General features: G+C 42.7%; 1 protein-coding gene across 1 annotated transcript in view; it reads right to left on the bottom strand.

Annotated features, from left to right (window-relative positions):
• Positions 1–25,004, bottom strand: part of LOC311230111 (uncharacterized protein) — a 40,114-nt gene that overhangs the window by 4,329 nt on the left and 10,781 nt on the right. Inside the window, exons 5-10 of the mRNA XM_084316278.1 lie at positions 14,011–18,516; positions 12,033–12,147; positions 11,807–11,923; positions 8,491–9,105; positions 3,858–3,977; positions 66–187 (exon numbers count right to left, since the gene is read on the bottom strand). Of these exons, the coding sequence (XP_084172404.1) occupies positions 66–187; positions 3,858–3,977; positions 8,491–9,105; positions 11,807–11,923; positions 12,033–12,147; positions 14,011–18,516 (5,595 nt within the window). The remainder of the gene's footprint in view (positions 1–65; positions 188–3,857; positions 3,978–8,490; positions 9,106–11,806; positions 11,924–12,032; positions 12,148–14,010; positions 18,517–25,004) is intronic.

The following is a 25,004-nucleotide window of genomic DNA, read 5'->3' on the forward strand; positions in this document are numbered from 1 at the left end:
AAAAACTGTAACAAAGTGGATTTTGTCCCTTCACTGTCTATGACTGTGTGTGTGTGTGTGTTTACCTCCATATTCTGGTAATGTCTCAGACTGCCACAGTGGAGTTTCTTGGCAGAACTTTCGCTCCCATAGAACGTAGAACACAGCTTACAGAAGAACCCTGTCTTAGGAACCACAAACTCCACACCTGAAAAGAAAGAGAGAGAGACAGAGACAGAGAGAGAGAGAGAGACAGAGACAGAGACAGAGACAGAGACAGAGACAGAGACAGAGAGAGACAGAGAGAGAGAGAGAGAGAGAGAGAGAGAGAGAGAGAGAGAGAGACAGGAGAGCAGGGTGGGCGACAGAAAGTGAATCAGTGACCAATAGTCCAGTTTCAGTTTGTAAATGATGACATGTGTGTATTTAGGCAACAGGCAGACAGTGAAGTGTAGTAAATGCATATTAACCCTCTGAGTACCAGGGCATTAACCCTCTCAGTACCAGGGCATTAACCCTCTCAGTACCAGGGCATTAACCCTCTCAGTACCACCGGCAATATGGCTGACATACACTTCTAGGTTTTTAATTGTATTACCTTTTTACATTTTGCTCCCATCCCCCAATTCAGATATTATGCCAATTCCCTTCCTGGTCATTGTGCTACCCTACTGTCAGTCTGGGGAGGGTGTAGACTACCCTACTGTCAGTCTGGGGAGGGTGTAGACTACCCTACTGTCAGTCTGGGGAGGGTGTAGACTACCCTACTGTCAGTCTGGGAGGGTGTAGACTACCCTACTGTCAGTCTGGGGAGGGTGTAGACTACCCTACTGTCAGTCTGGGGAGGGTGTAGACTACCCTACTGTCAGTCTGGGGAGGGTGTAGACTGCCCTACTGTCAGTCTGGGGAGGGTGTAGACTACCCTACTGTCAGTCTGGGAGGGTGTAGATTACCCTACTGTCAGTCTGGGGAGGGTGTAGACTGCCCTACTGTCAGTCTGGAGAGGGTGTAGATTACCCTACTCTCAGTCTGGGGAGGGTGTAGACTGCCCTACTGTCAGTCTGGAGAGGGTGTAGATTACCCTACTCTCAGTCTGGGGAGGGTGTAGACTACCCTACTGTCAGTCTGGGGAGGGTGTAGACTACCCTACTGTCAGTCTGGGGAGGGTGTAGACTACCCTACTGTCAGTCTGGGGAGGGTGTAGACTGCCCTACTGTCAGTCTGGAGAGGGTGTAGACTGCCCTACTGTCAGTCTGGGGAGGGTGTAGATTACCCTACTGTCAGTCTGGGGAGGGTGTAGACTACCCTACTGTCAGTCTGGGGAGGGTGTAGATTACCCTACTGTCAGTCTGGGGAGGGTGTAGACTGCCCTACTGTCAGTCTGGAGAGGGTGTAGATTACCCTACTCTCAGTCTGGGGAGGGTGTAGACTGCCCTACTGTCAGTCTGGAGAGGGTGTAGATTACCCTACTCTCAGTCTGGGGAGGGTGTAGACTACCCTACTGTCAGTCTGGGGAGGGTGTAGACTACCCTACTGTCAGTCTGGGGAGGGTGTAGACTACCCTACTGTCAGTCTGGGGAGGGTGTAGACTGCCCTACTGTCAGTCTGGAGAGGGTGTAGACTGCCCTACTGTCAGTCTGGGGAGGGTGTAGACTGCCCTACTGTCAGTCTGGAGAGGGTGTAGATTACCCTACTGTCAGTCTGGGGAGGGTGTAGACTACCCTACTGTCAGTCTGGGGAGGGTGTAGACTACCCTACTGTCAGTCTGGGGAGGGTGTAGACTACCCTACTGTCAGTCTGGGGAGGGTGTAGACTGCCCTACTGTCAGTCTGGAGAGGGTGTAGACTGCCCTACTGTCAGTCTGGGGAGGGTGTAGACTGCCCTACTGTCAGTCTGGAGAGGGTGTAGACTGCCCTACTGTCAGTCTGGGGAGGGTGTAGACTGCCCTACTGTCAGTCTGGGGAGGGTGTAGACTACCCTACTGTTGGTCTGGGGAGAGTGTAGACTACCCTACTGACGGCCTGGGGAGGGTGTAGACTACTAGGGCTGTACCGAATGTCATTTTTTAACATTCGAAGCTTCGATTGAAGTATTCGAACGAAAAATATATATATATGTACTACATTTTTTTTTGTTTTTTTTTTAACTGAATCCTCAATTTGAATAAAGTGATGAATCTGATTAAATTTGTCTTTTTCTTTTATTAAATCAACTTTCTTTAATGAATATAACTAATCAGTTTCATCAACATAAATAATCCAATAAGGACACGGTTGGTATGAAAGTGATGGTGACGTCTTATAGTATAATATTATAGAAAAAAAAAAAATATATATATATATATATATATATATATATATATATATATGTTTTCTTTTTTATTAAAAAAAAATTCTAATGTTGATTTAGAATTAGAATGTCAACATTATCATCGAACCTTCGAAGCATTCGGTACAGACCTATAGACTACCCTACTGTCAGTCTGGGGAGGGTGTAGACTACCCTACTGTCAGTCTGGGGAGGCTGTAGACTACTCTACTGTCAGTCTGGGGAGGCTGTAGACTACTCATGTCTCCTCTGATACATGTGGAATCACCAGCCACTTCTTTTCACTTAACAGATAGGAGTTTCACTGGGAGACCTTAACACTATTTCTCTCAGATCCCCTCCCTGCTGAACAGGCGCCGCGACCGACCAGTAGGAGTCGCTGTTACAACGACCAGGACTCATACATCACAGGCTTCCCTCTTGTGAACACTGCCAGTCGTGTTCATAAGGACAACTGACCAAGCCAAAGGTACTGCTGCCGGGAATCTAACCTGGGTCTCTGCTTAGACCTCTACACTACCCAGCCACCCTGGGTCTCTGCTTAGACCTCTACACCAGTGGTTCCCAAAGTCGGGGTCGCGACCCAAAGGTGGGCCGCGAGCAGCCACGGATGGGCCGCGAGATGATTTAAAAAAAATAAAAAAAAAAATAAAAAAAAATAAATTTTTTTTTTTTTTTTTTTTTTTTTTTTTTTTTTTTTTTTTTTTTTTTGTCAGGCCACTGAACTTAGAAGCAGGCTAGGACAGTGTTTCTAGTTGTATTCTAAAATTCTATTCTATTGTATTCTAAAATGTGACTATATGGTTTTATATTAACTTAATAAATAAACAAAAACGAAAAATCTACTTATTTCAACGAACATTTCAAACTAAATAACAGATTATGCACATAAAACGCTGAAAACAACCGAAGCAACAATAGTATTTTAATGAGGCTATTATTATTATCATTATTATTTTGCAACAAGTTAGCCCTCTCATAAATAGCACATATAAATGAATAACTAACTTGAACTAACTTAATAGGATTGAAGTGATATTTGGCTTAAAAAATCGGTCGCCTGGCAAAAAAAAAAAAAAAAAAAAGCCAGACGATGTGCATTGGGCCGCGGCTCTCTGACGCCTTATTTTCTGGGCCCCGGCCTGAAAAGTTTGGGAACCCCTGCTCTACACTACCCAGCCACCCTGGGTCTCTGCTTAGACGTCTACACTACCCAGCCACCCTGGGTCTCTGCTTAGACGTCTACACTACCCAGCCACCCTGGGTCTCTGCTTAGACGTCTACACTACCCAGCCACCCTGGGTCTCTGCTTAGACCTCTACACTACACAGCCACCCTGGGTGTCTGCTTAGACCTCTACACTACCCAGCCACCCTGGGTCTCTGCTTAGACCTCTACACTACACAGCCACCCTGGGTGTCTGCTTAGACCTCTACACTACCCAGCCACCCTGGGTCTCTGCTTAGACCTCTACACGACCCAGCCACCCTGTGTGAACTAAATAAATTCTAGGTTCAGAGTGAATGTGTGTGTGTGTGTGTGTCTCTCACAAACAGGATTGTTGGGTCTGAAGGGAGGCAACTTGAAGTCAGCTGGGACATCTAGAGACCGAGAACAAAACCTCTTAGCATCTGAGGACGAGACCTCCTCCCTTCTCTGTTTACTAACATCTAGAGAAAGAGGGGGAGAGAACAGACAGTGTAACTGAGGGGTACAATTCCCTGACTGTATTGTTAGATATGATATTTAATACCACTACCTCTTGTACTTTAACTTCTGGCCATCCAGTACATGATATAAGTATGATGAACACTTTCCCACCTGATGAAACGAATCCACACAAATGTACCAAATCGAAGGTTTAATATAGCAAAAGGTATATACAACGTTCACTTAATTACATTTATGATTTGAAATATGAAATATGCACTTTTATGGCAAATGAGTATTCGTAGGTAAATCAACATTGAATGTCCAATCTCTGGTTACGCAGGGAGTAAGTATACAACCTGGAATATTTAGGAAACGATAGCGATGGTACTTAAATGATTATAGCTGGATACACTAAAGGGGGGGGGGGGGGGGTGTCCCGCTGGTTGTAAGACAGTAGGAGGGGGGGGTTAGAGAAGCCGCTGGCGGTATCCCATCTGGCCGACGGTGTCTTGGGAGAATCCAAAGTCTTGAACACGGTGCCCACAGAACCTCGGTCCGCAGACGAATACAGCTGGACCCTCTGTGGACGGTAGCTGCCGGTCCACAACGGAGAGACGTGAGGCGACCTCACTGGTGTAGAGCGCCGTCTCACCTGGAGTCCTCTCCGGGGGGTAGTTCCAACACTCTGCAGTGTTGGCCTTTATCCATGGAATAATCAAAGCACCCAAAGCATAATCCAAGCCGTGGAAGGCTCGCCGTCGTCCGGGTAGAGTAATCCAATATACAGGTCCAGTCGCTCTTGGCCCGGAGCTCCTCGGATGCAAGCACCACTAGGGGTCTGCTCAGCCTGGTTAAGCGTCCAGATAACGTCAGGAACGATGGGGGTACTGATAACTTTAGAACTCTAACCGAACGATGCACCATACATAAATAGACTATTATTAGCTTAATAGAATACGTCCAACTCGACGGTATAGTGCCAAACTATGACTATTCAACTATTAATCTACACGATATCTCAATGCCTATTTCTGGGCCAAGTAGGCCTTACTACACCACACGTGCGTCGTGGGGAGGCTTTGCGTCTGTCACTCTGTTGGAGGGTAAAGAACTGGACTAAAAAGAAAGTTCTACTTTACTTGCGCCATATATATATGCGCTATGAACAAATAGTACCATTCGTATTTCGCCCGACATATTCCTGCGCGGAACCGGGGCTTGCCACGACATGTTAGGCGGCACGATTGAACTTGGACCTAGGGGTATGGCAACCTGGCGCCAGGTTCTCGTCCAATGGTAGAATGAAACTATTATGGGCTGTTTAGTAGACTAAAGGGATATTCAGTGCATATTGTACAAGGAATATACAGGGGATATCAAACGATATACAAATACAATTAAATATATATATAAATAAATATATATATTCGGTTTAATCTGATCCTTCACAACAGACAGGATGAGACATTTGAGAGTAAATGAGACAGGATGAGAGATACAGAGAGAGAGTAAATAAGACAGGATGAGAGATACAGAGAGAGAGAGTAAATAAGACAGGATGAGAGATACAGAGTAAATAAGACAGGATGAGAGATACAGAGATAGAGAGTAAATAAGACAGGATGAGATAGAGAGAGAGTAAACAAGACAGGATGAGAGATAGAGAGTAAATAAGACAGGATGAGATAGAGAAAGAGTAAATAAGACAGGATGAGAGATACAGAGAGAGAGAGAGAGTAAATAAGACAGGATGAGAGATACAGAGAGAGAGAGAGTAAATAAGACAGGATGAGAGATACAGAGATAGAGAGAGTAAATAAGACAGGATGAGATAGAGAGAGAGTAAACAAGACAGGATGAGAGATACAGAGAGAGAGTAATTAAGACAGGATGAGAGATAGAGAGAGAGAGTAAATAAGACAGGATGAGAGATACAGAGAGAGAGAGAGTAAATAAGACAGGATGAGAGATACAGAGATAGAGAGAGTAAATAAGACAGGATGAGATAGAGAGAGAGTAAACAAGACAGGATGAGAGATACAGAGAGAGAGTAATTAAGACAGGATGAGAGATAGAGAGAGAGTAAATAAGACAGGAAGAGAGATACAGAGAGAGTAAATAAGACAGGATGAGGCCCAGTCCACACGATCACAGGTATTTTTGACAGAGGTTTTAAAAATTATTCAAAAAAATTTAAACTCTGTCCACACGACGTGGTTTAAACCCTGCACAGAGTGACGTATATATATATATGTAGTACAATGCCAAAGCAGTAGGTGGCGATGTAGTTCATGAAGGCAATTGCAACCAATCAGAAGGGTTTAGAATTAATACCGGAAACTGAACTGAAGCCTGAACACAAACATTCCTCCTTGCTCACAGCCAAATTAGCTACAGCTAGCAACGAATAATGTAAGTGCAATAAACAAAAAATTATACATTCACTGTCTGTTCTGCCTCATTTGTTGATGAAACAAAACCAACATCAACACAATTCACCACCAAGAGCGGAGTTTAGTCTCACAAAAAGATCGCCGATTTTGTTAGCTTACGTGCTAACGTAATAATAAAGTAACTAGTAGAATGAATGGATGAAAACGTTATTTAACACATTGCAGAATGGGTACAATACAATACGGCTCAATACAAACAATTGTTAAGGGGATGCAGACTGTTGTAGTTTGGACTGGGTTCCTTATAACAATAACTTGACAACGCGTGAGCTTAGTTTAGCCGCAGCTACAGGTTTACTCTGGTCAGGTCAGGAATGCAACAACCGACATCATCAGTCGATCACAACACTCTTCAACACAGACGATACGTTTAGAACAAAAGTTTGTTACAATCATTTTCATATAACGCTACTTGGGACAGCTCTGCTGTAAAGATGTAGTTGGCTCTGCTCTAATCTCTCTACCCCGCGTTCGGTTGCTAACTAGCTATTGTTTGCGACAGTCTGCCGTAAACATGGGAAATAATTGCGACAGCTCTGCCGTAAACACTGGAAATAGCCTCGGTTACTATGCCCACACGCAACCACTGTAACCGGGATGCGCGCAAAACTTCATCCTGGACTCCGGTTTTCAAAGACCGCGGTTGCAGTGTTCCAAAACCCCGGTTGCGTGTGGCCGAGCAGTGCAACCGCGCACATTAAGGCTCGGTTATATAACACCCGCGTTCGTGTGGACAGGGCCTGAGAGATACAGAGAGAGTAAATAAGACAGGATGAAAAATACAGAGAGATAGTAAACAAAACATGATGAGAGATACAGAGAGAGAGTAAATAAGACAGGATGAGAGATACAGAGAGCAAGAGAGTAAATAAGACATGGTGAGGTGAGAGGGGGAGAGAAGGAATGAGAACATAAAAAGCGAGGGAGCATAAATGAGAAGAAAAGAAAGACAGAGAGAAATACATCAAAACTGAAAAATACATTCATTTCCATTTTGATCGAGTGAAAGCAGGATTATAGAACTTTCAGCAAGTTAACCTCTTAACCTGATGGGTCCAGTACCGGACCCAAAATGACATCACGCCATAAATCCATCTCTACAGACTGTATGAATTAATGTAGCTTTTTCCCCCTCAAATGTAGCCAAGAGTAAAGACCCTAACTCTATCACAACAGCAGTCAATGTGTATATTTTCAGCAATATGTTTGTTTACCAATAGGTTAAAATGTTATTAGTGAAATATGAGTTTTGGAAATCAATTCAGAAACTAGCAAATATCGACAGAAGGAAATGTGCGCCGCCATTTTGTTTGTAGTCATATGAGGAGAGGAGACCCAGGGCTTTCAAATGGCGTTGGAATTTCGAAAAACTACACTACACAGCTCAAGCCAGCTCCCGTCAATCATATGACTTGTGGATTTACTTTTTTTTTTTTAATCAGGATTATCTCCCACAAACCTGAACGTTATTGGCATAAATTAGAACGCAGATCGTTTATCTACCTTTCTGTGAACGTCTAGCAAGAAATGTCATTGGAATCTGATGAAAAATGACGGAGAAATTCACAGAATAAAAAAGTAACTTACAGTAGATTTCATTCACGGTTTGTGGATCACGCCTGGTGATACTAAATCCAGATTGAACGCTGCCATTGGAAAGGGGAGATTTGGCCCGATCCATAGATGTGCGACTTGGCTATAATAAGGTAATTTATAGGCCTGATATTCTATAATCATATTTCAAATTGCATGTGTCCTTGATGGCAGAATTCAGTATTGTATCTACAAAACCTTCTGTTTAATCATATTCCCTTTGCTTAGATTTTCTGTACACATGATCTCAAGAAGGTGCTGAATTTCTGACACTGTGAATACATTCCCTGAGATCCATAGATGTCCCTAGATACCAAGTACATGCAAATGGACCTTGTAGAAGTGGAGCAATCTTCCATTTACTTAGGTATGTCATTTTAGATGGATTTTCAGAAAATAGGGCTAGGGCTAAAGAGGTTAAGAATGTATTACTTATAAAAAGAAAGAGAAAATGACACTTGTATCATGTATTGAATCTCTCTACCTTTGAGAGCAGCTCTAGCCTGGTCTTCTGACTCCATCCCTCCAGCCGAGGTCTGGTTCTCAGGGGGATGATGCTGCTGGTCCTGCCCAGTAGAGGCGGCATCGATGCTGGGTCGGTTCTCTCTCACCTCAGCCTCTTTGATCTGGAGGTCTGGGAGATCGTCAATCAACGACGCAGATGCATCTTTTACCAATGAAGAGGTGGCGTCTGGCAAAGTGGAATGGGTTTGTTCTGTGGGAGGGGCTTGTATTTCTGTGAGAGAGGCTTGTTGTTTTGTGAGAGGGGCTTGTTGTTTTGTGAGAAGGGTTTGTTGTTTTGTGGGAGGGGCTTGTTGTTTTGTGAGAGGGGCTTGTTGTTTTGTGAGAGGGGCTTGTTGTTTTGTGGGAGGGGCTTGTTGTTTTGTGAGAGGGGCTTGTTGTTTTGTGAGAGGGGCTTGTTGTTTTGTGAGAGGGGCTTGTTGTTTTGTGAGAGGGGCTTGTTGTTTTATGGGAGGGGCTTGTTGTTTTATGGGAGGGGCTTGTTGTTTTATGGGAGGGGCTTGTTTTGTGGGAGGCTTTTCCTCCTTTTCCTCTTTCTCCTTCATGGTCCCACGTTTTCCTCTAGTCGACTGCCTCACTGATGAAGAATGGAAAGAGGAAGAGAGGAAGATTAAATTAGAGACAAAATGGATTCAAACATGATTCTCTCTGGTGTCCATGGATCTATCTTGATTCTCTCTGGTGTCCATGGATCTATCTTGATTCTCTCTGGTGTCCATGGATCTATCTTGATTCTCTCTGGTGTCCATGGATCTATCTTGATTCTCTCTGGTGTCCATGGATCTATCTTGATTCTCTCTGGTGTCCATGGATCTATCTTGATTCTCTCTGGTGTCCATGGATCTATCTTGCACGACCCTGATGCTGCCAGAGTTAGAGGTTCGAGTGCCACTGGGAGCCATGCTAATACTGTATACACCAAATTACACGTTATTTCATGTACATGTTGTGTTAATATTAGGGGTGTCTCGATACCGGGTCCGATACTGTGCTCATGTACTTGTAAAACTACTCCGATACAGCGGCACCTGCTACCACTTTACGCCCATGTCACGTTTTACAGCAACAGATGTTAACCTCTTGTCGGTTGAGCAGGTAGGCAGAAGAGGAGCAACGTCAGCTTGCTCTGCTAAACTGTCAAGAGAAGTGATGTGCAGCTGGAACAACAATAATACATGCTACATGTGAATATTTGGGTCTGAATATAATCTCACCGCTCACCAGTGGACAGTTCTGGAAAATACTATCTGTTCTGGCTCCGTTTGAGGAGTTAAGCCGAAAAGTGAGCTCCTCACTTGTGATTCCTGCTGTGACCATTGCATCAGAGACATTTGACCAAAGAAACAGACGAGGATCATGGCATTAAAACAACAAAAGGAACCTTAGCTGTAGCCATCAAGAGACACTTCATGACCCATTCTACTGCATTGCAACTGTATTCGATCCAAGGTAAATTGTATGTGTGTGTGTTTGGTGAGTATGTGAGAGAGAGAGAGTATGATGAAATTGTTGTCATTATGAATAACGTAAAACCTTTTACTATTTAACTTTTACATAATCAATTTAATGGTATTATTAAGTACTCATATTGGTACCTTGTATCAGCAAGTATGCAATAGAGTTCTGGTTCTACCTGTCCAGTTCCAATATAGTTATGGTTCAACCCATCTAGTCCCAATAGAGTTCTGGTTCCATCTGTCTAGTAGTCCCAATAAAGTTCTGGTCTAGTCTGTCTAGTCCCAATAGAGTTCTGGTTGGTTCTATCTGTCTAGTGCCAATAGAGTTCTGGTTTGTTCAATCTGTCTAGTCCCAATAGAGTTCTGGTCCCATGGTCACTGAACTTCGTAAAGGAAACATGTTTGTTTTGGATTTCTAGACCTAAATAACCTAAACACAACAGACCTCATTCTCGAACATTTTCGCAAGTGTCTTCATAAATATCTTCTTAAGAACTTGTAGGAAGTTTGTAAGAACAAACTTAAAGATCCCTGTCAGATTCATGAACACATGAAAACGTGAGTGAAGAATGCCACTGATTCCTCTTAACGTGCAACAGCCCGGCTCTTGAGGATGATTTGCCCACCGGTGGAACACGCTATTTTGGCGACCTCTAGCATATTATGTGCATATATATATATTTATTTTTATACAATTCTGACCTCCATCGAAAGCCCTAGGTCTACAACGATTTCATGACGGCATCATTTGCTCACGTCTAAATCATCCGGTTTCCGATGCAATGTGTGTGCTGAGATTTCTATAAACTCATATTTCTGGGGAGGGTGTAGACTACCACATCCTGCCTTACTGTTGGTCTGGGGAGGCTGTAGACTAGGGCTGGGCGATTCTTGCTAAAATGTGAATCACGATTTTTCTCTCTAAGAATTGAGATCACGATTCTCTCACAGTTCTTATTTTTTCAATAAAATCATTTAAAAAGTAAAGTAAAAAGTATTTTTTTTTAAATCGTCATAACTTAGAAATGAGATTGCATAGGTCTATGAATCGAGATCGCGATTTATTTTCGATTAATTGCCCGGCCCTAGTGTAGACTATCACCTGCCTCCTCTGATACATGTGTCAGAGTCGCCAGCCTCTTCTTTCCACCTGACAGCTAGGAGTTTCACTGGGAGACCTTAACGCAGGCAGAGGTTCATGCTATCTCCCCCAGATCCCCTCCCTGATGAACAGGTGCCCCGACCGACCAGTAGGATTGCAACGACCAGGACTCATTCCCACCACAAACACTGGCAATTGTATTCATACGACGGGACGACTGACCAAGCCAGAGGTACCACTGCCGGGATCTGAAACCTGCGAGTGCTTAGACCTCTACACTAACTAGCTGCCCTGGGTCTCTGCTTAGACCTCTACACTAACCAGCTGCCCTGACAGTGGGCTTAGACCTCTACACTAACCAGCTGCCCTGGGTCTCTGCTTAGACCTCTACACTAACTAGCTGCCCTGGGTCTCTGCTTAGACCTCTACACTAACCAGCTGCCCTGACAGTGGGCTTAGACCTCTACACTAACCAGCTGCCCTGGGTCTCTGCTTAGACCTCTACACTAACCAGCTGCCCTGGGTCTCTGCTTAGACCTCTACACTAACCAGCTGCCCTGGGTCTCTGCTTAGACCTCTTCACTAACCAGCTGCCCTGACAGTGGAACATCATACAACTGTCTGCGTAGCAGCATTGCAAGAAGAATTCTGGAAAACATTCCAGACAATGTACACCTGAAAAGGTTTAGGTTGTCAGGCAGACTGCATGTGTGTGTTACCAGGGGTCTGTCTTCCTCTCTTCTTGGGTCTTCCTCGTTCCTTCGGCGTAACGACCACCACCTCCTCTTCCTCTTCCTCCACGACCTCATCAACAGTAACAAAATTCATCCTTTCCTCTGAAGAGAGACAGAGAGATGGAGACACAGGAAGAGGGTTAAGAGGGATGAGTCATAATGAAAGGACAAAGAAAGTTCACTGGGGCAACTTCAACCACCACACACACACCTGTGTGGTCAGTGCTAAGCTTGCGTTTAGCAGTGCTGGACGTTTTCTTCGCATGTTCCTCCTTTGTCTTCTCCTCTTCTTCACCTCCTACCGCCTCATCTAGACTCACCAGAGTCTACACAGAGAGAGAGAGAAAGCATTACAGAAAAACAACAGAGTGCGAGAGAGAGAACTTAAAAACCAAAGGCATGGTGGAAGCTATTTTGGGATGGCTTCATAGCGGAGATGCTCACAATCAAGTCTTTGAGCTAGAGTCCAAGTCAAGTCTCAAGTCTCTTTGGAATAATAAGTATTTAATCCGCTGTGCATCATATTTATTTCTAGGGAGTACAGTTTGTTTTTCATGATGATCATCCATCTCTGATTTATCTTTTATCATTTCAGAAATGCATTGAATAAAATTATATTATGTCATCTTTTATCTACATTAGGGTATCGATAAGGTCACTTTAAAATATCATACTGCACTGTAATATGATAAAAGACAGGATTGCTATTAAATGTTATTCTCTATCTATTGTTACCGCAGCGCATTGCCGTTTTTAGTGTTCCACCCTCTGTCCAACGCAATGTATTTCCCCATTGCCCATTTCTAAATCGTCGTTTAAAACAAATAAAGCATTAACATTTGCATGGTGTACCTTTCTGTGCTTATTCATCCACAATCTATAGCTCAACATGAAAATATTCACAATTAATCATTAAAAAGAATCGCCAAATTTGATTTCAACCAAAAATGCTTAAAGGGGACATGCATTATAAATGGCTTTTTCATTATTTAACATTGTTTTATAGCAATAGGGGTTATTATCAATGGGTCTGTGTCTCTAATTACCATATTGGCTCATCAGTCTAGTCTCGAGTTCAGCTAAGCTGTTCTGATTTGACGGTATTGCTGACATGAATAGGGTACCGATTTGCATAACTAACGCCCCCTCTATGGTTGACAGCGACAGCAGAGCGAGTGGAAATATCTTCACTTCCTCAAACAGAGCGAGGCAGAAAGAGAGCGAGAGAGAGAGAGAGAGAGAGAGAGAGAGAGAGAGAGAGAGAGAGAGAGAGAGAGAGAGAGAGAGAGAGAGAGAGAGAGAGAGAGAGAGAGAGAGAGAGAGAGAGAGAGAGAGAGAGAGAGAGAGAGAGAGAGAGAGAGAGAGAGAGAGAGAGAGAGAGAGAGAGAGAGAGAGAGAGAGAGAGAGAGAGAGAGAGAGAGAGAGAGGAGCTTCTGTCAGGGAAACAAACACACACGCATATTACACACAACCTGACGTGCGGGGCTTCTCCCTGGTAGAGAGAGAGAGGGAGGGGCCGCAGTGCAGGAGTGTGTGAAACACAAACACACGCATTTACACACACAACCTGGATCGCGCGGGGGAAGCAGTGGAGAGATAACTTTATGCTCCGTGTCCCTCTCTCTCTCCCTCCTGAAATCCTGAGGCTGGAAATGAGGCTTTTGAGTACTTCATTAGAAATATAAAACAATGAATTTTTTTGAAAAAAACCTTACAGACTCACAGGAATTGTGTAAAGTTGCCCAAATAGTGCTAGGAATAGCAATGCATGTCCCCTTTAAACAATAATGTTAGTGATAGAAGGGAACTCATTTTGTGCAAAAATGGAAAGCTTTTCAATTTCCATGCGGCAGAATTGTTACAATAGCCGATAATCCATTTTCCCAATGATAAATCCCTATACGGGTGGAACAACCAGTGACGTCAGACTACACCTCCCTATAGGACTGGTCTTCTACAATATGCGTATTACTAAATCATCAATGAATACAACCGTGTGGCATTAATACTGGGGCATCACATTGTTGAATGAAGTTGGGTACAGGTAGAGGGAGAGCGGTGCATCATGAATAAAGCTCAACAGGAAATAGTAGTTTTTGATAAGCATGGATAAACATGCTTATCAAAAACTACTATTTCCTGAATAAATAAACGAGTGAGTTAATATATTAACAGAACCAGTTCCTGACCTCAGGGTTGAAGGCATCGCCCGGTTCCTCCTCCTGGCTGGGTGGTTGTGGCGCTGTAGCGCTCCGTCCCACCCCTCCGTCCTCTTCCTCATCCAGGGTGACCAGTGCCTGAAGATATCCCTCCATCATCCCTTCATCCATCATCCCTTCATCCATCCTTCCACTCCTCTCAACTCCTCCTTCAACCACCTCTCCACCAGGCTCATCTGCTCCCACCTCATCCAGAGTCACCAGCCCCTCCAGATCCACCTCTTCTTTGTTTCTCCCTCTCTCCTTCCCTCTTCTCCTCCCTCCTTCTGCTCTACTGCTACTGTTGCTGCTGCTATTCCTCCTCTTCTTCTCTCTCCCTTTCTCCCGCTCTTCTCTCTCCTTGCTCCTCTTCTCCCTCTTGTCTCGCTCCTTTGTCAGACACTTCTCTTTCACAGCGGCTTGTCTCTTGCTGAGCTCTTTCTCCTCCTCTGTGTCGTCTGGGTAATCTTTCTCTTCCTCGCTCACCTCATCCAGCGTCACCAGAGCACTTTTAGTTGTCTGGTTTTCCTCTCCTTCGGGTGTTTTATCCTCCTCCTTAGTCATATTGTCTTTCTCCTCGTTTTCAGACCCTTCAGCGGGGCCGTCGCTCTTCTTGGCTGTTTGGTCTTTGTCTTTGTTTTCATTGTCAGCGGCTCCTGTAGTGATGTCACAACTCTTGCTCAGTGTCTCATATTTTTTTGAAGTTTTATCGTCTTTCTTAGCCATTCTTTCTTTCCTTCCTCCATCAGACCCTTCTGTGGTCATCAGATCATCTTCAACTTCTTCCTCGACAGAGTCCACTATCTGATAGATAGCCTCCTCTTCCTTGGATTCATCAGTTCTACATTCTTCTCTAAGCGCTCTGTTCTTCCTTTGTCCATCAGACCCTTCTGCAGTGGTCAGAGAATAATCAATTGGCTCATCCTCCACAGAATCTACAATCTCTTTCTTAGATGTTCTGTCTTTCTTCACTCTCTCAGACCCTTCTTCGATGGTCAAATAATCAACAGTTGGCTCATCCTCCACATAATCTACAATCTGATATGAATCTGATACTTCTATCTTGGTTCTGCTCTTTCTCGTTGGTTTGTCATCTCTTTTAGCTGTACCATCTTCTTTTGTACTTGTGCTTTCCTTCTTTCCTCTATCAGACCCCTCTGTGTTGGTCAGATGGTCTTCTACTGGTTCATCCTCTACAGAATCCACTATCTCATACATAGCTTTCTCTTCCTCCGTTTTGGATGCTTCCTTAGTTTCCTTGCTCTTACTTGTTGGTTTCTCCTCTTTTCTAGCCATTCTATCATATGTCTTTGCGGTGTTGTTCTTCTTTCCCCTCTCAGGGTGTTCCGTGGTTGGCTGGTCATCAACACAATCTACAACCTGAGAAGAAGCTTCTTCTTCCTGTTTTTTGGATGCTCTCGTCGTCCTTACTGGTCTAGTCATTCTCTCCTCTTTCTTCTGTGTCCTTTCCCTTCTTCCTTCAGGCGTGTTGCTTTTCCTTGTCATATTCTCTCTTTTCGCCGCTCTATCATGTTTCTTGGGTGTCCTTTCCTTATTTTGTGCCTCTTCTGCAGTGGTGAGATTGTCGTTATTTGGCTCATCCTCCACCGAATCTACAATCTCAAATGCATCTTCATCTACCTCTTTTTCATACGCTTTTGTCATGGTGTCACTATTTGCTTTCAGGTTGTTCTCATCTTTAGATGTTTTATCGTCTCTCTGAGGTGTTGCTTTCTTTTGGTTTTTGGACATCCTGGTAGTGATGTCACTCTTCTTTATTACTTTGTAGTCTTTTTTCACTGTTTTTTCCTTCTTTCTTTCCTCACATTCCTCTGTAGCTGGCTGGTCTTCAACAGAGTCAACTATTTGATATGTATCATCTTCTTTTATCTGACTATCCCCTTTTTCATCAAACTGAATACTGGGCATTTCAAGCACTTCGCTTGATGTGCATTTTAAGCTTTCCTCATCCATGGAAGTGGCATTGTCAACCGAATCCAAAATCTGGAACAATTCATCCTCCAAGATCTGGTTATCTTGTTTTTCTATGGTGTATTTCCTGTCATCTTCTCCAACACTCTTATCCTCAGCAGAATCTGCAATCGGAAGAGAAGATTCCTTGGGGTCCTTGTTATCTTGGATTTCTAGATCGTCTTTGGCAGCTTGGTTGCCATCTTGTAAAGATTCCTCTGAAACCAGTTTGTTATTATCTTTACAATCCATTGGAGTTTGTTCGCCTGAATCCAAGACTTGCAAATTATCTTCCTTAGGCATCTCGTCATCTTTGCCTCCCATGTCTTTATCAAATGTGTCTATCATTTGATGAGCTTCTTCAGGTAGTTGTTTTTCCATTTCTTTGTCATCGTTGACTGGTTGATTGTCTTCTGCATCCATTTCCGTTAGGTCTTCAATACTGTCCAAGACTTTGAAAGAATCCAACATATCCATCGGATGGTCACTCTTGCTTTCTTCATCATCGACACTGTCCAATATCTTATACGTTTCCTTGTGTGCAGTCTGGCCTTCCTGGGATTCAGCAAATTGGTTTTCATAGCCATCATCTTTGTCCAGGTGATCTTCAGGTTTTTCATCACAGTCTTCTGTAGTTTTCTTGATGTCTGTTTTGAGGTTGTCTTCTGTAGCACCAGGATCAAGTGAGGGAGAGGCACCACTCTGGGCGTCCTCCCCTTGAGGAGGTGAGTCTCTCTGGGCTTGATTTGTTCCCTCTACTCCCTCTTTCTCTGACACCTGTGGTTGTTTGACTGATGTTTCCATTTCTGCTTCTGACTTTGTAGTGTTCACTGCAGCAGCTTCTGCCGACACCTTGTGGTCAGGCTTTGCTACTACACCCTCCGAGGTTGGTACTACTACATGCACCAGGTCCTTCACGACTTCTTCCATTGGTTGAGAGGGGGCAGTGTCGTCTGTTACTTTCTTAATGGCTGTTGCTTTGGATGTAACAGTAGCAGAAGAGCAGGTTGTACGTCTCGTAGATGGTACCGGCTGTGACTTTTGAGCAGGAGTTTTACTGCTAGTGATGTCACGCTTCTTTATTACTTTGTCTTTTTTCACAGTTTTTTCCTCCTTTCTTTCCTCACATTCCTCTGTAGCTGGCTGGTCTTCAACAGAGTCAACTATTTGATATGTACCATGTTCTTTTATCCGACTATCCTCTTTTTCAACAAACTGAATACTGGGAATTTCAAGCACTTCGCCATCATCTTGGTCCAGGTGATCTTCAGGTTTTTCATCACAGTCTTCTGTAGTTTTCTTGATGTCCGTCTTGAGGTTGTCTTCTGTAGCACCAGGATCAAGTGAGGGAGAGGCACCACTCTGGGTGTCCTCCCCTTGAGGAGGTGAGTCTCTCTGGGCTTGATTTGTTCCCTCTACTCCCTCTTTCTCTGGCACCTGTGTGACTGATGTTTCCATTTCTGCTTCTGACTCTGCAGTGTTCACTGCAGCAGTTTCTGCTGACACCTTGTGGTCAGGCTTTGCTACTACACCCTCCGAGGTTGGTACTACTACATGCACCAGGTCCTTCACGACTTCTTCCATTGGTTGAGAGGGGGCAGTGTCATCTGTTACTTTCTTAATGGCTGTTGCTTTGGATGTAACAGTAGCAGAAGAGCGGGTTGTACGTCTCGTAGATGGTACAGGCTGTGACTTTTGAGCAGGAGTTTTACTGGTAGTGATGTCACTCTTCTTTATTACTTTGTAGTATTTTTTCACAGTTTTTTCCTTCTTTCTTTCCTCACATTCCTCTGTAGCTGGCTGGTCTTCAACAGAGTCAACTATTCGATATGTACCATGTTCTTTTATCCGACTATCCTCTTTTTCAACAAACTGAATACTGGGCATTTCAAGCACTTCGCCATCATCTTGGTCCAGGTGATCTTCAGGTTTTTCATCACAGTCTTCTGTAGTTTTCTTGATGTCCGTCTTGAGGTTGTCTTCTGTAGCACCAGGATCAAGTGAGGGAGAGGCCCCACTCTGAGTGTCCTTCCCTTGAGGAGGTGAGTCTCTCTGGGCTTGATTTGTTCCATCTACCCCCCCCTTCTCTGGCACCTGTGTGACTGATGTTTCCATTTCTGCTTCTGACTCTGCAGTGTTCACTGCAGCAGCTTCTGCTGACACCTTGTGGCCAGACTCTGGCAGTGTTTTACTGGCAGCTGTGGTGCTCTTCTTTTGTTGTTTTTTCTGAGCAGTGGAGGACGGCTTTTCAGTGGGGGGAGCAGAAGAAGAGGAGGAGGAATACCTAGTGACAGTAGAGGAGGATGAGGCGCAGGTTGTTGTAGATGGGATGATTTTAGACGAGTGCTTGGAGACTGAAGGAGAGTCTTTACTTGATTCTACTTTTTTGGAGGATGAGGACGATGACGATGCGTTTTCTTTTGTGCTGACTTCATCCACAGTGACAAACTCTTCCAAGTTGAAATCATCCTGGTCGAATGGGTAGGCTTCAGGAGGGAGATCGTCCCTCACAAAGAAACTCACGTCCTGGGTGGAGAGAAGATATTTGAATTGATTATAACCTGTTGAACAATTAACATTAACAACAGTGTTGTAAGAGGTAAGAACAGGGAAGAGAACATTTCTGTTTTGCGGAGGTAACATGAAAATTATTCAATTCTTCATCATGAGGTACGAAGTAAATATAAAGGGAGTTAGGTCATGTGGCTGAGATGGTGCTCTTGTATCCTTAACTGTCTGTAAAGCAATGCAATGTAAAGCAAAAACTCTGAAATATATGAATCTTATGTATGTATACCTTAACTGGTCAAACTGTTCTTCAGATCACCCCTCTTGCTATATTAAAGCACTCCAAGTAGGAATGTATTTCTTCACATCCCTCTGAGAAACACATACATGTAGGCTCCATTAGGAGGTGTCGGCTCACAGTCAGCTGATTCTAGCGCCACCTGGAATATATTGGAGGCTAAGTGTCCAGTATGTCACCCAATAATAATAATAATAAACTGTATTTGTAGCACCTTTCATACAAGAATTGCAGCCCAAAGTGCTTCACAACAGTGATGTAGACACAAAATAGAATTTGGAGAGAATTAGTAGTACTTGTCACACTACCTTCTATGGCCAATATTGATTCAAATGTAGTAGGTCTGCAAACCTTTACTGTATACACTTCAACCTCTTAAACCCTAGCCATATTTTCTGAAAATCCACCTTTATCCATTTGCATTTTATTGGTATCTAAGGACATCTATGGCTCTCAGGCAATGTATTCCCAGTGTCAGAAATATTGTGTCTGTTACTAGGCTTGAGTAAATTGTGATGAACCAAAGGAGAATATAAATCTTTGTTTCTTTTTTCATCTTTGACGGTGAATAACACCATGCTAAAAATGACCAGACATGAAATGTACAAAAAATTTAAGTAAATTAATAAAGGGCAGATGATAAACAGGAGATTTTGTAGAGACTACTAAATTCTGACATCCAGACACATGCTATTTGAAATATGAGTATATAATATAGAATATCAGGCCTATAAATGACCTTATACAATGGCATGCAAATTTCTTGATTTTGATTGTCTGAAACAAGTTATTTCTCATAACACACGCCAAGTGATCCCAGAAGCCGCCCACAACCGAATAACTTTGTTTCCGAATCACTCCGCCGTTCATTCTTTTACTGAATGAAACCAAGATGGCGGACAATAATCTTTATGAATGGATGTATTGATTCAGTCATAATGACTCATTCAAAATAGATAAATTTACCTAGAAGATGTTAGTTGTTTACACAATGTTGGATTATGTAATTGGTTTGTCATGACTCATTGTCAAACAAAATATAAATCGCGGGGGGGAGTGGCCACTGGCAGAATCCGACTCCTCTCGGGTGAACGCGCAGACACTATCAGCCTACCCAGCATGTAATAGAACTCAACTCGTTATTATTGGCGCATAGATAGCAGAAATATGGGAAAGTTTTGATTATATTTAAAAGGCTTTGACATTGTAAAACGAAATAAGTGGAGTTTCGAAGCTGTAAGCAGAATACAAGTCATAGGAACACCCACGATAGTGCTCTTCCCCCTTCCTACTGTATAAGAAAGAATTAAAGGGGCGCCCCAGTGGTGAACCACATGGCGCGCTCAGCCGCGACACGGCCGACCCGGGTTCGACTCCCAAACCAGTCGTTATTTGCAGAATGTCTTCCCCCCACTCTGTCTCCCATTCCTCCTCTGTCTCTCTCGACTGGACTGCCCAGTAGAATAAAGCGATAAAACGCCAAAAAAAAATCTAAAAAAAAAGAAATATATATTAAAAACGCATTGCAAGGAGAACAGAGGTTATTTTTTTTGCGTGATTTAAAAAATGCTGTATTAACTCATTCAGAGCCACGCCCCTTTGACCATATTAGGGCTAGCGTGCCAGTAAGGAAGTCAATGGGAGGTCGGGGAAATTTGCAAACGCCTAAACTATATCTTAAATTATGGCTATGGGTCTAAAACACCCCTCGCTTATCAATGACTTGCTTGCAGTCAACATGTACGAAACGGATTGTTTTTTCATTGGTACATTTCCGTTTTATACCATTTTGAATACGAGTATAGTTTGAGATTTTGGAGAATTCCAGAGAAATCCGTGATAATAGCCCTTTACTGGAATACACAAAACAAGTCATAATTTTTCGGCTGATTTATGAATCGTTTTCAAATAAACGCTAGATTATCGATAGTATATGTGTACTTATGCACGCTAGAGAAGCGGGCTGAAAAATCGATTATCCATGCCGTGGATACAACTAACGTTACGCACACACACACACACACACACGCTGCAATGGTGGTGATAGGAACATCTGATTACCCCAAGACTGGTAACATAGAGTCCTTACCTCAGATCAGATGTTCTGCAAAAAGATGAATCAAATTCCTGATAGACATTCCAAATATTGATCGCGTTTATTGATCCAACGTTATAGCACCAAAACATAATCGAAAGCTGCTCCGAGCCTCCCCAGTGAATGTGGTAACAGATACTGCTTGCCCGAGATGGGAAAACCCCGGACCAGAGTTTTTCTCTGATGCACAGTCCCATCCAATCCAATGATGTGCAATACCATCCGGGAGACAATAGGCGGCGGTATTTGCCCTTTTCGAGCTCAGACCCATTCCCAATGATAACGTCAGGCTGGATAGATGAAAAATGAATGGATATTGCTAATAAAAGAAATAACGATTAAAAACCCGAGTTTTCTCGGGTTTTCTCGGGTCTTGGCACTCAACGCATAGCGAGTTAACCCGACTAATCTCGTGGTTGACACTGAATGGGTTAAAAGAACCAATATAAGGATCCATGCAAGCTTTCTACTGTGGGTACATCTTGGCGTCCCGCAACTATTCCCCAATCACTTCTATCACCGAAAATGCTTAGAAAAGGAAATGTTATTTCGTATATAATACACTCCACGTGACCCCAGAACCTCAATGTAAATAAACCATAATCACCCTACAAAAACAGTAGTGTATTTGTAAATCTGGTATGTCATAAATGTATAGATGTAGCAGTACTGTCTATCTGTATGTCATGTATGTCATGTTATGATGCATTGAAAATGGGGGACCCTGATGTAAACAAGACGAAAGTCTTTCTCTGGTCTGCATCCCCTTAACACATCCTGCGCCAAAAACGGGTTTACTCGTTATTGCCCGCCAATTGAATAACGCCAACAACGAGTTTACTCGTTTTTATGATCGTTATTTCCTTTATTCGCTATTGGCATTCATAATTCATCCAGGAAGGCTCCGGGAGCCAGCTGGACCCGGTTTGATATTTCAATGCCTCAATACCGCCGCCTGGTGGATTTCGGGCGAGTTGCACTCCACTCTAAACCGGATGGGGCGCTCTGTGCATCGGGGAAAATCCTCCGGCAGAGATATCTTGTTATGTTGATCAAGACAAACACTTGAGTGCATTTGATCGCTTTCGAGACACAAGAATCAATATGCTTTCGGCGTTTATTGCGTCATACAAACGGAAAATGGATCTAGCAGATCGACGTCAAATAATTGGAATTTTTTTTCTCCAGGCGCATTGGCCACAGGTAAGAGGAATCTAACGTTAATTCCAGCTCGATTGTCCATTTATTTCATTGCAATCCATCTGCTCAACGTATGATGTCTTACTAAGGAAAGCTGTTACTGACAATCAAGGAATCATAAACGACCCCCCCCCCCCTTTCCTTCACGCATGATGGAGCATAATATAGCGTGTATAGGAATGAAACGCCAATCGATTATGTGTAATATGCGTCGGGGCCTATAACTCGCGTTCTAGGAATGACTGCTATACACTCCAAAAACATACTTGTATTCATGACGGTACTAACACGACAATGTATGAATGGAAAAATATAACATTCTCACATCCGGAATGATAGATACCCGATGTTAAATGGGCCATAGTAATGTCGATATAGCTATAATATTTAAAAAGTTATAGCCCTGCAAAGAAGGTGAGCAACTCCATAGGCTTACAGCAGTGGCAGAGAGTGGTATATGATGGGCAAACTGCGTGGCACAGAATGTGTTAACAATTGTGTGTATTGAGCTGTACTGTATTGTACCCATTCTGCAATCTGGTAATAAAATGTTCAATCAATCAATCATTCCAATAACAACCGCTAACTTCACTGTTAGATGGCATGCTTTGAAGCAACCTATGTATAGATGTAGCACTGTCTATCTGTAATAAAAATGTTCAATCAATCAATCATTCCAATAACAACCGCTAACTTCACTGTTAGATGGCATGCTTTGAAGCAACCTATGTCTAGAATTAGCACTGTCTATCTGTAATAAAATGTTCAATCAATCAATCAATCCAATAACAACCGCTAACTTCACTGTTAGATGGCATGCTTTGAAACACTGCACCTCCCAGCTGCTTCTAGACACGGAGGTAATTTTTTATTTTCTTTTACCAACTTTTTCTGCAGATGGTTTTGTGAATAAATGTCCATTATGCTTCAATTACCGTACTTTTCGGACTATAAGCCGCGGCTTTTCCCCCCATTTTTCGACCCTGCGGCTTATATAACGGTGCGGCTTATATGTGACTCGACGTGACCAAACCCGAAAATGTTAAAATCAAAATATTGCTTTTTTGACTGCATTGAAATGTTATTTATCTGTTCCCTTATTTGCTAAACTTAATACAACTTGTAAATGAGTTCATTCTTGTTATTTGTCTGACAGTATTGTGTCCCAATGCTAATTACATATGGTAATTAAACATTAAAACACCTGCGGCTTATAGTCCAGTGCGGCTTATATATGTACACATCATTCAATTTAGCTGCTGCGGCTTATAGTCAGGTGCGGCTTATAGTGCGAAAAGTACGGTAATGTGTTTATTGTATAGCAATAAGGTTGGATGAATTCGGCAATTGTATAAAAGACATTACACCACTTGTAGTCATGTGTTATAAGAATTAGAGCATGCCTAGGGGGGTCTAACGACCCTTGGCTGCGCCTCGGGCCTAACAACCACCCCTAGGCATGCTCTAATTCTTATAACACACTCCTGCGCGTGATGTAATGCTTAATTATTATGGCCAAGTCGCACAACTATGGATCGGGGCAAATCTCCCCTTTCCAATGGCAGAGTTCAATCTGGATTTAGCAAAAACCGTGAATGAAATCTACTGTAAGTACAGTTACTTTTTTATAAATGTATATATGTAACTTTCTCTGCCATTTTTCATCAAATTGCTAGACATTCACAGAAAGGTAGATAAACTAACTATGTTCTGTTTTATGGCAATGACGTTCAGGTTTGTGGGATATGATCCCGAAAAATAAGAGAAAGAAAAAAGTCAGCTAGAAGTCAGATGATTGACATGGGCTGGCATGGGCTGGCGTGAGCTGGGAAGTGTCATTTTTTGAAAATCGAAAGGCCATCAAAAGCCCTGGGTCTCTTCTCTCAAAAGACTACAAGTTAGGTTGCACCAAATCCTCGCGTCTATAAGCGTCTTTTTCTGACTCGATGCCCTGAGCTTTCTATAAACTCATATTTCACTAAACAGTTCAAATCATTGGTGAACAAACGTAGTGCTGAAAATATACACTTTGACTGCTGTTTTGACTGAGTTAGGTTCTTTACTCTTGGCTACATTTGAAAAAAATAATTACGCAACATTAATTCATACATTCTGTAGCTCGGGATTAAGAAGTTAATTGAAACAGCCTTTCTGCCATGTATTACCAAGTTTTATAATTAAATTAAAATCTATAAAAAATATATTGTAATATATTTCTGTCCTTAAAATGTATATATACATATCGATTAAAATCGATAAGACTATTAGCAGGTTTCAAACTAAGTCTAAATCACATTGCATGTGTGCACGACAAAGGATAATAGTGATGATCTAGCGTTGATTTCAGGAAGATCCGATAATCAGGCGAAAAATGACAACATGTTTATTGAATTACACAAAAATGCTGTTTTCATGTCTTTTCCCTGGAATTGCTCATAAGCGGCCGGACTATGTTCATATTCAAAACGGTATAATTTATACTATAAAACAAAAATGTACGGATGAAAAAATAATCTGTTTTTTGCACGTTGACCAGAAGCAGCTCAATGAGACTCAACGGCGTTATTAGACCCATAGTTTAATGGACGGCACGGAAGTGGTCACTTCCCGGAAGGGGCGTGGCACTCAATGTGTTAAAAGGCTACGGTGAAGAGATACGTTTTTAGCTTACTTTAAATATGTAAGTGTTGGGGGACCAAAAACAAATGAAAATTATCATAATTTGTGAAATAGTTTTTGCTCAATAATGCTTTGGAACGGGAGATATTTTAAATATCAAGTCAAGATGATATGCTGGCTGGCCAGTTTGCTCCACTGTCTGACTGAGCATATGAATCTGAGATATGAAACGTTGTTTGCTCGTCATCCAAAAACGTTCAGTTCATGAGTAATACACATTTTGGATTGAATGTA

Source organism: Notolepis coatsorum, assembly GCF_963971535.1.
Source record: "Notolepis coatsorum genome assembly, chromosome: 1".
In the NCBI taxonomy this organism is placed as follows: Eukaryota; Metazoa; Chordata; class Actinopteri; order Aulopiformes; family Paralepididae; genus Notolepis; species Notolepis coatsorum.